This window comes from Benincasa hispida, chromosome 1 (assembly GCF_009727055.1).
Source record: "Benincasa hispida cultivar B227 chromosome 1, ASM972705v1, whole genome shotgun sequence".
Classification (NCBI taxonomy): domain Eukaryota; kingdom Viridiplantae; phylum Streptophyta; class Magnoliopsida; order Cucurbitales; family Cucurbitaceae; genus Benincasa; species Benincasa hispida.
The window spans coordinates 10,823,545-10,836,711 of record NC_052349.1 but is presented as its reverse complement, the minus strand read 5'-3'; the positions used below and the strand labels follow the sequence as shown (position 1 = coordinate 10,836,711).

The 13,167-nt window shown below is 39.6% G+C and overlaps 1 protein-coding gene across 25 annotated transcripts in view; it reads left to right on the top strand.

Annotated features, from left to right (window-relative positions):
• Window positions 1–224: 224 nt before the first annotated feature.
• The window catches only part of LOC120075313, a 45,286-nt gene continuing 32,343 nt past the window's right edge, over window positions 225–13,167 (top strand). For 24 of the 25 annotated variants that reach the window (XM_039028762.1, XM_039028726.1, XM_039028733.1 and 21 more), the window contains exons 1-6: window positions 225–1,191; window positions 7,389–7,925; window positions 8,003–8,128; window positions 8,245–10,218; window positions 10,298–10,411; window positions 10,518–10,700. In XM_039028762.1, coding sequence (XP_038884690.1) covers window positions 376–1,191; window positions 7,389–7,925; window positions 8,003–8,128; window positions 8,245–10,218; window positions 10,298–10,411; window positions 10,518–10,700 — 3,750 coding nt within the window. In that variant the 5' untranslated portion in view covers window positions 225–375. The remainder of the gene's footprint in view (window positions 1,192–7,388; window positions 7,926–8,002; window positions 8,129–8,244; window positions 10,219–10,297; window positions 10,412–10,517; window positions 10,701–13,167) is intronic. The other variant, XM_039028753.1, reaches the window with a different exon arrangement.

Sequence of the window (13,167 nt, the reverse complement as noted above, 5' to 3'; positions counted from 1 at the left end):
AAATAATAGGGCAAACTTTGCATTAATGGTCGGAATAAAAAGACTTAAAAAAATTCAGTTACAAGACTTGCATACCAAAGATGGGGGAATTTTGGCATATGGCCAACTTTCACAGTAAATTCCAATAAACTAGAAATGTACAGCAGAGCGATGACGTAAATATTTTTAAGACCCCACAAGGCCGCAACCCGCGAAAATTGCAATCTGCCCGCTATTTCTCAATTCTCACCTCCGTCACTCTCGTCTTCTGTTTGTCTCTGGCTCTACAATAGACAAAAGAAGAAAAGAAAAGAAAAGAAAAGAAGAGAAGAGAAAGAAGAACGGAGGAATCGATCGCATCCAGTTACCGCCGGTGAGTACCTTCCCTACTCGATCATGGCTCAGAACCAGCTTATCGACTCTCTCACCTCCCATATCTCCCTCTACCATTCTACATCCGTTCCCGTCAACCGCGATACCAATTCCAATCCTAGGTCCTCGATCCTTAAATGGTTCTCTTCTCTCAGCGTCCACCAACGCCAAGCTCATCTCACGGTGGTTGACTTCAAATTCGTCCAAATCCTCATCCAAATGGTGGCCGAAGTTCGCAGACGAGGGCATGGTTTCTTTATCCTCCTGCCCGACATTCCTTCCTGCGACCCTCTGCACCTACCCAGCATATGCTTTAAGAAGTCCCGCGGACTATTGTCTCGTGTCTCCGAGTCCAACGAGTCCGAAAGGATGATTTTTGAGTCCAGTCGATTATTCGGTTCCAGGGAAGGCGACAAGCTCGAGGAATGTTCTTGTTCATTAAAGAACATCGATTCTATAACTGTAAGCGAGGATTTTGTATCAAATGTGGATAAATTTGTCGAGGCAATGGATGGAGTTTCAAATGGGGCGTTTTTGAGAGGCGAAGGGGGTGACCTGGCGTCCAATTGGGCCGAATTAAATTGGTTAAAAGCGAAAGGATACTACAGTATCGAGGCCTTTGTGGCGAATAAGTTGGAGGTGGCTTTGAGATTGTCATGGATGAACTTGAATAATGGAAAAAAACGATCGGTTAAGTTCAAAGAGAAGGCTACCGCAACTGGCATGGCGACAAACGTGTTTTGGAGGAAGAAGGGATGCGTGGACTGGTGGGATAAATTGGATGCTTCGTCAAGGGAAAAAATTTTGACTGCAATTCTGGGGAAATCAGCAAAAAACTTGGTAATGCTGGGAACATTTACATGCTGTCCATCTTGTGTGCTTATTTAGTTGAAGTCGTTACATATTTTTTAAGAATACTCGGGTTGCTGGTGCTTAATCCTTTCATTTCTTTACTTAATGTTTGTTGAAGTTTCTGTATCTTCTATTTTACATACTTAATCCTTACTCAAAACATTTAGGTTGATACACATATATACGTACATACATATATACATATACATCCATCCATCCATCCATATACATACATCCATCCATCCATCCATATACATATATACATACATACATATATATATATATATATAATGCACAAGTCAAATGAAGATATTGGTTCTGGAGTTGTCTTAGGATGGTTAGATACTCTATCGTTTTTTAATTGTAATTCGTGAGATAGGATTCTTGGATTGTCCCCTTCATCTTCTTGTTGGTTGGAAGATATTCCGGGTATAATTATATCAAGGGAAGTGGAAAGTGACATACTTGAGGGGTTTCAGGTTGAGAGGGATTATATTTCCTTGTTTTATCTCTAAGCAGTTTGCTACAACAGTCTCTTCTTTTGCTTGGTGAGCTGTGAGGTAGGTTCCTTTCCTTTATTCTACTTTTTTGGATCTTGTTGTGGAAAAATTTCAGAAATGCCTATCCTCTTGCAAGAGAAACCATTTCACCAAGGGAGGCAAACTCACTTTGACATTGCTAGTTTTGAATGCAATTGCGACTTATTTTCTCCCTTTGCTTAGGGTTCACGTGTCGGGGAAGGGTTTGATGTGAGGAAGAGTTCTTATTTGGGCTTGTGGGATGTGGTTTGGTGACCAAGCTATTGGATCTTATGGGTCTAGGCACATGTAATTTAAGGGCACAAAAGAAGGCATTGTTGGCTAAATGGTTGCAGCAATTTCTTAGAGAGTATGACACCTTATGACATAAGCTATTGTAAGTGAACATGTCTTCATTATTTTGAGTAGATCCCTTAGGTGAGGTTTCAAAAGGTACTACTAAAAACCTTTAGAACTCAAGGACACAGTTGTACAACCTATAGAACAAATCCTATTCAAGAAAGGTCGTACTAGAACTCTATGGGAAATAGAAGATATGTGGCCCTTTTATCACTACTAGGAGATTTTTCTATCATTGTAGGGAGAAAAGATTGTTTTATGGTAAATCTCTCTCCCTTCAACCTCTCACACTTGTTGGGGAAGGTTAAAATTCTTAAGAAGGGCAAATTCTTTGTGCAACAGGTCCTCCATAGTAGAGTTAATGCCCGTGATGAAGTCGTTACGTCGAACAGAGCAATTATGTTGTGTATTGTGCAACAGTGTAGCTGTGCATCTTAACCATCTCCCATGGACTTGTGATTAGGATTGCTCGACATGGAGGTATTGTTTGTCATTCTTCTTCTAAGGATGTCTCTTGCCCCTATGATTACGATGAGGACTCGGTTGTTAGTGTAAGTAGCGAAGAATTGGATCTTCATCATTTGGACCCAGTTTTTGAGGATCCATTTTTAGTAGAAGTGTAGAACATATAGGGGAAGCTTTTGATATTTTGTTTCTCAAAGAGATAAGGAAAAACAATGTGTTCAAGATACAAGGTTGAGTACTTCTTCTTTGTCTCCCTCCCAGATAACATTCAATTTTTCTTCACTTGTAGAAAAGCTTGTAGTCTTCAATTGTGTAAGTGGGTTAAATCTGTGGCCTTTCAAAAGGCTCCTTTGTACTTTGTTTCGATTATAGTTCTTTGGGTTGAAGCTACACTTTCAAGGAATATCTCTTTTCGAAGATTGTCGAAGGTTGTTGATGCATCTTTTAGGTTCTTCATTTTCCAGCTTTCTGCCCTCTTTATTCGGTCATTTGCATAGTCTTGCAACATATATTTTTTGTATGCATTTTCTCAAGCTTAGTTGGCGTTTAAGTTCTTTGGTTAAATCTTTGGTTTGAAAGAGTTCATTGTTTTTTTTTGGATAAGTCTCTGATAGACCCTCGGTTATTAGGAGGTATATGAGAAAAAGAAAGAGAAATGGAGAAGGAAATGTAAATGGCGTAAATTGTTGCAAAAGGAATATTAGTTAGTTATGGGTGATAACAGATTGGAAGTGGGCCTGAGGGGAAAGATCCGTTTTGTTAGATTGTTGTTGGGGGGGGTGGTGATATTTAGTCTGTAAAGCTCAAAGAGGGGAGTCTTGTCTTCCTTGGCATTTGATGTAAAAAACAGTGAATATATAATCCGAGTTCTATCATTTTGGTATCAGAGTTGTTGTTCCTCGGGGGATGGTGAAAAAAATGGAGGCTCGAATGTAAGTGATTGAAAAACAACTTACTCTGCTACAGGTGGGAATGGAGGCCAGGATGGATCAACGGTTTGTTGAGTTGCAACAGCTGACGGAGCTCCATGGCAGCCTGATTTGAAGCTATGGGGGAGACTGTGGAATAGAAGATGCTATCAGCGCTTGAGGCGTGGTCAAGGAGAGGAGGCACAATAGAAGATGGAAGTAAATCATCGTCGTCTGAACGCATAGTGACCGATAAGGTAAACAACCAGTAGTGGAGAAAGCTGAACGGTTGGGGAGCACATCTGAGAAGGAGAAGAGAGAGGTATCCTTGTTTGATATGCGATTAAGAAAGCTTGAAATCCCGATTTTCAAGGGTGAAGTAGGGGACGATCCCTTTGGCTGGTTCCATCGAGTGGAGCAATATTTTGTGGTTAATTGATTGTTAGAGAAAGATAAAATTGATGTTGCAGTGCTTTGCTTGGAAGGAGAGGCGTTGGAATGGCATCTTTGGGAAGAAGAAAAAACGCCAATGGATACATGGGCAAAATTTAAGGAGCAACCGTTGTTCCGATTTTTGCCGACGAAGGAGGAGGATCGTCGAGCGCAACTCCTTAATCTGAAACAAGAAGGGACGGTAAGGGCTTAACTCCTTAACCTTTGCCCATGCCAGAGATGATATGCTGCCTATGCCTTTGCTTTTCTTTCTGCTGATGCCTATAGCTTTCCCCCTGCGCAGGGTGGTATCGCTCTCTAAATACTGGGTCTACTGTTGTTGAAACTACTTGTTCAGGGAAGCGCGAAGAGTAATTTATCAGATTCGTGGACTCACTAGCCGATGTCATTTTCAATTGACATAGAAAAGTATGGAGATTTTAAGTAGCAAGAAGTTTCTTTACGATACAGATTTATTTTCAATTTCCCAGGTCGAGGCAGATCCCTTTTTTTTTAATTTAGGGAGGCTCCTATCCGATTGACAAGAGATGCTTGCTTTTAAAGGAGTATGTTGGCAAAGTAGGCTGATGGGCAAGACCCTTCCCAATCGAAGCAATCCTGAGATCGTATGGCATAGCGCAAAGTCGACATCTTCGTGATTCTCGGTCTGAAAATGCGGGGATGATATTTCTATGGACTTCATTGATGGTTTGCCCAAATCTGATGTATATAACTCCATATTGGTACGATCGTCAAAATACGCTCATTTTTTTCAGCTGAAACACCCATATACAGCCACCATAATGGTTGCGATATTCCTCAAGGAGATTGTGTGACTTCATGGGGCACCAAAAGTATCGTAAGCTTGTTTTGGGAGGAATCGGATGGGCACTCAACTGAAGAGGAGTACGGCCTACCACCTTTAAACCGACGACCAAACAGAGGTAGTGAATCGGGGATTGGAAGAATACTTACGATGCTTTGCAATGGACTCGCTGACAAAGTGGGCTTAATGGTTAGCGTGGGTTTAATACAACTACAACACATCTTACCATACTTCAATAGAGAAGCCCCCCCTACGAAGTAGTTTATGGCAAGCCAGTGCCAAAATTTGTTTCATATGAAGCAAGAACAGCTGCGGTAGGGATAGTCGATGTCCTTTTAAAGGAGCGTGATGAAATGTTGAAGAAGTTGAAGGCTACATTGGAACACACACAACAAAGGATGAGGCCTTTAGCAAATGCTAAACGGAGAGAGGTGGAGTTTGCCATTACAAATTAGGTATATATTAAGCTCCGACCTTATAGACAGAGTACAATGTGCAACCACAAACACCCATAACTCGCACCTCGATTCATTGGACCTTTTCAGATTATCGAATGCGTCGGTCCAGTGGCCTATAAATTGGATATGCCAACCAATGTCAATATTCATCCGGTCTTTCATGTGTCCCAGCTACGTAAGGCAATTGGTTTTGTTTTGTCGACACTTACAACTCCTTCCTTGCTGCAACCTAATGGATCAATGTCCATACGACCAGCTTCTGCATTGGGCATCCGCAAAATCGGAGCTACCGTGGTGTCCCTACTGATTTTGAGGTGCTCATTCAGTGGGACAAGATGTCATCTGACGATGCTACATGGGAAAATGGACTGCATATTATCGATCAATTCCCAGACTTTCACATTGAGGACAAGGTGATTTTTGGGGGGCGGGTAGTGATAGGCCCCTAGTTATTAGGAGGTATATGAGAAAAAAAAGAGAAATGGAGAATGAAATGTAAATGACGTAAATCGTTGCAAAAGGAATAGTAGTTAGTTATGGGTAATAACAGATTGGGAGTGGGCCTGAGGGGAAAGATGTGTTTTGTTAGGTTTTTGGGGGGGGGTGGCGGCTATATTTTGTTTGTGAGGGGAGAGTGATGGATTTTCATTTTGCATTGTATTGAGTAAAGCTCGGAGAGCTTGATGAGAGGGGGGAGTCTCGGCTTCCTTGGTATTTTATGTCAGGCAGATAATTAATTTGAGTTCTATCAGTCTCTTCCTTGGATTGCTCTCTTTGTTTCAGCTTAGGTTCAAACCTCTTCATGTTCGATCTGAATCAATTTGATTTCTTCTGCTTAGTCCTTTTCTTTTCTTTGTATTCATTTTCGCATTTTTCATATTTTTGTTTGAGAAAATGAAAAGAAACTAATGCTACAAAATACTTGAACCCCAAATGGGACACAAGAATAATAAAGTAGTATTTGAATATCAAATCAGAACATCTGAACATAAGTGAATTAGAAGGGAAATGTAAAAGCATTTTAGTTAAAGACAAATATTCTAAATAGAGTATCCTGTGAAGCCTTTAGAAAGAGAACATCAAGAAGAGGCATTTAGACGAGCCGAACCAAAACGATCATCGCAAAGGAGAGTTTTGTTATGGAAAACCCTCTGATTGCGCTTTTACCATAATTAGGAAAATAAATCTTTCACTTCACTAGACCACAAAACTTCGGACTTTGACACCATAGCTGATCAACAATTGAAAGATATTCTCCTTAAATGGATTAAGGAAAACCCACTAGATGTTGAAGAGTGAGAAGAGTTTCCACCAACATTACCCGACGAATGACCAACTTCAAGAGTCTGGGTTATCAATCAAGTTCTATCTGAAAGAAGCTGCTGAAAATCAGAAATCATCATTCACTCTCAGCCTGAAAATCAGAAATCTCATCATTTACTCATCAACCAAAAATCCAAGAAGCTGGAATTGGATTCTCCAGTTACTCTTCAAAGGAAATTTCCAAGTCATTCACTCTCGACTTCAATTTGTCCTCTTTGTTCTGTGGATATCGAAGACCCTCCACATTTTCTTTGAAGTTTGGCTCTCATGAAAACGTTGGAGGCTTTTCTAAATCTTCAGTAGGCTTTAAGTGTGGTTAGTCCAATGTTATCCTGATTTTATTTAGTAGGCTTTTCTAAATCTTCAGTAGGATTCAGTAGGCTTTAAGTGTGGTTAGTCCAAGTTTGAGTTTTATGTTTTCTTTCCTCTTTTGTACTTCGAGCATTAGTCACATTTCATTAATTCAATGAAAATTCTGTTTCCGTTAAAAAAAAAAAAAATCTCATAATCTTTAAAGAATCTTCGAAAGCCTTTGTAATTTAATATTATTTCTCTGTTTTTTCTCTGGTATATTTTGAGCTTTGACTTCTTTCATTACATCAATGAAAAATTTGGTTTCCTCCAAAAAAAAAAAAAAAAAAAAAAAAGAAAAAAAGGAAAAAAAGAAGATCAAACTACGTTTGGTAACTTATTAACTAAGTTAGCTGACAAGGTACTAAAACTAATTTATTAATGAACCTGCTAATTAAAGTAATTACAAAGATACCCCAAACAAGCTTACATCGTTCTTCTTCCCTGAAAAATTTAACTCACTTTTAATTTTGATTTATGTACAGCAGGTTTGAGATCTATCACCATATTTTGGCTAACTTCCAGTCACTTTTTGAGTTTTCAGATACATGAGATTCTGAGGTGGACAAGTGGACTTGCGGAGCATGAGATGGGGCTCTTTAGTGCTGAATGGAATAGACCATTTAGGTACAATTGTACTATATCTCCACCAGGGTCCATGTTAACAGCCCAAGCGGACCTGCATATTGACTTCAACATAATTCCAGCTACCCATTCCGGAAAACCTTATTTATTAACCAACATCTTTAGAAATTTGCTTGTGCTTCAGGATATTGTTACGATCGTATCGTCGTGTCTTCATGATGAATACTATAAGAGTAATCTATTTTATAGCACTTTGGGTTCTATCTGTGCCATCCCTGATTGTATATTAAGAAAATTGCGTGAATTTCTTATGTTTATTTCACTTGATTGCACGAAATTTGAGCTTCTAGGAGAGGGGGATAGTAAGTCCTTTCCAAGTAAATCAAGAGAGCATGTAGGTGCTTCCAGTAGAAGGAAAAAGGGAAAGAGCCGGAAATCACAGAATCCTGTGATGAGGGCATGCGTAGATGATTTATCATGCCATAAATTTACGAAGGTAAATTTGGTTTGAAGCATAAGAAATGTTATATTATGGACTTATCTGCATGATATGAATTTAATTTTTTGACGTAGGCTCAGGAATGTGACAAGGAGTGTGCTCACAAAGGGAGAGAAGTTATGACGGAACCCACAACAATGTCTATTATGTCCAAGGGAAATGAGACTTGCAGAGAAATCCCAGCAGATATATCTAAAACGGTTGATTTGATTTTTATTTATTATTTTACTAGTCTTTTTTTCCCTTTCTTTCTTTTTAAAATTTGTATCATATATTTAATGGCTTGATTGCATTGTAACCAGTAGCCTGTCACCAGGTACATGACCATAAAATGAGTGTTGGAAAAGATCAAGGCACTGCAAGGAAGAAGAAAAAACACAAGAGTAAAAACTCTGGTGGGAACAGCAGATTAGTTGAAATAAGACCTTCAGTTGGGCCAGCCGTTAAATTTTCCTCGCCATCTTTTAGTTCTCAGGATCAGGTAGCAGAGTTGGACAATATATTCATAAAACCTTCCATCTCAAATATCAAGAATGATACTGCAAATAATGATGACAGTTCAGCATTAAACTCAAATCCTCTGGTTCTCTCTAATGCACCAAATAGAGAGTATGACAGTAGCCAAAATATTGAAATGCATGAAGTTTCTGGGTTAACGAAATCTGTCTGTCAAATTAGTCCTGGAGAATCTCAGTTCCCAAAAGGAATAATTGAAAATCAACGCTTATCATCTACTTTGGAATCGTCTACATCTTTTATTGATTGCAGTGCAGTACCTTCTCATTTGCCTTCAATGGAGCTAAAGAATATTGTCAAAAGTGATGTCAATGTGAAGGGTTCTGTGCGAACTTGTGAATTAGGAGATAAATCATGTTTGTTGGATAAACTTCCGAGAATCATTGATGTAAAGGAGAAATCATGCTTATCTCGAAATCAATTTAGTGGTGATACTTGTAATACTAGGACCTTGAATCCCTTGGAACATTCTCCCTATGAATGGCATGGTGTAGCTTCTTTGTATATCCCATCATTCAATTCACATCTCCCACCTGCTACTGATAGATTACATTTAGATGTTGGTCATAATTGGCACAATCATTTCCGTCGGTCTTTCACACCTGCAATGCCTCAATCAAGAAATTCTTCTGTTAAAGGTGGTTGTAATCCCATTCTGACTCGACCACTGTTAATGAGTCTAGATTGGCCCCCAGTCTTACGAAGTGCTTCTGGCTTGGCTTCTACAATGACGTCAAATCAAGATATTGGGTTTCTTTCTAGGAGACAATCTACTTTTTGTCAGGGGTTCCCTAATAACAGCAGTCAAATTAGTACAGAAGATGAGAAGTACTCTAAAAATCTCACGGATTTTCCTGATTTGTCAAATAATCAAGATTTAGCTGATGAGTGTGATGGAAACTGGATATCGGAGGAAGAACTGGAAATGCATGCAGTTTCTGGGATAGACTACAATCAGTATTTTGGTGGTGGTGTTATGTACTGGAATCCTTCTGATCACCATGGGACAGGATTCTCTCGACCTCCTTCGCTTAGTTCTGATGATAGTTCATGGGCTTGGCGTGAAGCTGACATGAACAGGACTGTTGATGATATGGTTGCTTTCTCTTCTTCTTACAGTAATGGGTTGACTTCCCCAACTGCTACTTCATTCTGTTCTCCTTTTGATCCACTGGGTTCTGGAAAGCAGGCTCTTGGTTATGTGGTGCAAGGAACTGATCTACCCAACAACATGATCCATTCCTCACCAACTATGAAAGACACGGTAACAGAGGAAGATGGTCCTAGATCTTCGCCAAATTTGTCTAGTGATGTTGAAGGGAAAACAGGAGACTCACATTCATTTCCAATCTTGCGCCCTATTGTTATTCCAAGTGTGTCGAGGGAAAGATCAAGATCTGAGTTCTGTCATGGTTATGATCATAAAAGCCCATGTATCCCTCCTACTAGGAGAGAGCAATCTCGTGTAAAGCGTCCACCATCTCCAGTAGTTCTTTGTGTTCCACGGGCTCCAATACCACCTCCACCTTCTCCTGTAAGTGACTCCAGGAAGCACAGGGGGTTTCCAACTGTTAGATCTGGTAGCTCAAGTCCAAGGCATTGGGGTGTAAAGGGTTGGTATCCTGATGGAACTAATTTGGAAGAAGCATGCTTACGTATTGATGGTGCTGAAGTTGTATGGCCTAATTGGAGAAATAAAAGTAATTCTAATTGCTCGACAGTTCAACCTTTGTCATTAATAGCTATGTCCCAGATAGCTCTCGATCAAGAACATGTGAGTATGCAACTGCAATCCAAATATTTGAGCTATATACTGTGTCTGAAGTTCCCTTATGATTAATTTTCTTTTGCAGCCAGATGTTGCATTTCCTCTCTTTCCACCTACGATTAGCTGTTCTGTAAAAAAAGAATCTCTTTCTTTGATGCATAGCCGCCTACATGATGAGATTGACTCTTTCTGCAAGCATGTAAGAGCTCTCATTGTTGCTTTTTGTGTAGTATTTCCTAGTTGGAATTTATGTAAACGATTTTCATCACTGAGAAATGCTATTCATGTGATATATGCCATACTAGGTTGCTGCAGAAAATATGACTAAGAAGCCTTACATCACTTGGGCGGTTAAACGGGTTACACGGTCCCTTCAAGTCTTATGGCCCAGGTCCAGGACAAACATTTTTGGTTCAAATGCAACTGGTTTGTCCCTTCCCACGAGTGATGTGGATCTTGTGGTTTGTCTGCCCCCAGTGAGAAATCTGGTTAGTTCATTACTTTTACTGGATCCATCATGCCTATATCCCATTGATTATTTCCTTTATTGTGAAATACTCTATTTTATTTATTGTATTATATTTGCTGTTTTTTATTCTTTCCTTACTTTTAATTGGGTATTTCTTCTATTTAAGAAACCCTTTCCTCCTTAGCAAAATAAGAGAAATAATGTTTTTCAGCATGGTATCAGAGCTTCAAAGGTTTTGAAATCCTAAAAACCCAGAAAACCTCCAATTTTAAAAACCTAAAAAAACCCTACCTTCTGTCGTCGCCGCCGCTGCCGATCAATCTCCGTTCGTTCGCCACTACCGTCGGTCACTTGAAGCATCGCTGGAAAATGTCGCATCTCCGCTAGACTTCGTCACATCTTCATCGAACGTGTTTTTTGGTCGCTTTCCCCCCTCCCGTTTTAACACTTGTCCATTGGTTGTCTTCGCCGTCTGACTTTGTCTGTGTTGCCAACTGTCGTTTTTGTTGCTCAGTGCCGCCCATCGCCGCCGTCCGCTGGTTGTCTCATCAAGTTGCTGGTTTGTTTAGCCTCTGTTTGTTGTTTTTTCTTTCCTCCAGATCTATTGGTTTTATTTTTTGGGTTTTTGTTTCTTCAACAATATGTTAGACACTAGCCACTCATCTTTGCAAAGCCCTTCCAATCAATAAATCTTTAAGACAAGCTCTTTGGAAGTCTAAAAGCCCGAGGAGAATAAATATAGTCCTATGGATAATGTTTTTTGGAACCGCTCAAGTGTGCTGCAAAAGAAGCTGGCCTCCCATTATCTTTCTCCCAATAGATGTACTTTGTGTAAAAGGAATTGGGAAGACCTTCAACACCTTTTCGATTGCGTTTATGCTCAAAACTGCTGGTTCTCACTATTCAAGACTTTCAACTTAAGCTGGGCTTTTGGGGAAGCATTCAGAGATAACGTCCAACAGCTGTTAGTAGGTCCAAGCCTTATGAAATTTCAACAGATTTTGTGGGTCAATGCTGTTAAGGCAGTGCTGGCAGATTTGTGGTTTGAACGGAATCAAAGAGTCTTCCAAGATAAGGAAACTCCTTGGTTCGCAAGATTTGAAGCAACCAAACTTAATGCCTCTTTGTGGATTTCTCTCACTAGTACCTTCGCAGATTACTCATGTCAAGAAATTAGTTTGAATTGGCATGCCTTCCTTTCACTAGATTTTTGAAGCTACCCTCCCACAGGATTTTTGGCTAGCTGTGTTTTATTTTGTTCTTAGGCTGTCTCACTTTTATTTTGTTGTCCAAGTATTGAAAGTTTCTCTTTGTACTGTTATGAAACCTTTTATATATTCTTGCTTTTTGTCTTTGAAAACGATGAGGATGCTATGGGGGTGTCAATCTAGTTGAGCTGTCCTGGTGTACCTGCTGATCCATTTCGTATTCTTGTATTCTGAGCATTAGTCTCACTTCATTTTCTTAATGAATAAAGAGATCTGTTTCCTTTTCAAAAAAAAAAAAAAAACATAATATGTCAGACACTAAAGCACCCATCACTAGAGTTTGTGACAATTGTGTCCTTTCGACCAGTCCCACTGTCCAAATAACTACCATTTGACTTAATGGGGATAATTTTCTTCGTTGGTCCCAAAGTGTTCAGATGTATATTCATGGACAAGGGAAGATTGGTTACATCAAGGGAGAAAAAACCACCCCTAGTCCAGATGACCCTTCATTCGTCGGGTGGGACGTTGAAAACTCCATGGTTATGACTTGGCTTGTCAATTCCACGGTTGAAGGTATTAGCTGTAACTACATGTGTTACTCTACTGCTAAGGAATTATGGGATAGTGTAACTCAGATGTATTTTTGATTTGGGCAACCGGTCATAAATGTTTGAGTTAAACTTGAAATTTGGTGATATACGACAAGAAACTAACTCAGTTACACAATACTTTCACTCCTTTAAAAGGATTTGGCAAGACCTTGACCTCTTTGATACGTATTAGTGGAAGTCTACAGAGGACCAAAAGTACAATAGGAAAACTGTTGAAAATGGTCGTATTTACAAATTCCTTGCCGGCCTCAATGTTGAGTTTGCTGAAGTTAGTGGTAGAATACTTGGAAAAACTACTCTTCCAACTATTAATGATGTTTTTTCTGAAGTTCGCAGGAAAGAAAATCACAGGAATGTTATGATTTGCAAAAAACCTATTGATTTTGTTGAATGCTTTGCGTTGGTCACTGAAAATATTGTAATGAAGGCTTATGATCAATCCAACTAGCCATATGAAAAGCCTCGTGTCTGGTGCGATCATTGTAATAAACCTCGACATATGCGTGAAACTTGTTGGAAACTTCATGGAATGTAACGAGCCGAGTTTAGGAGGGAGATATGAATGAACCGAGACCACATTCGAATGAGAGGGATCCTGAGGACATGGAAGTATAGTTAAGAAAGGCTTAAAAGAATTGAAAGTTATTACCTATACCAACAAGGT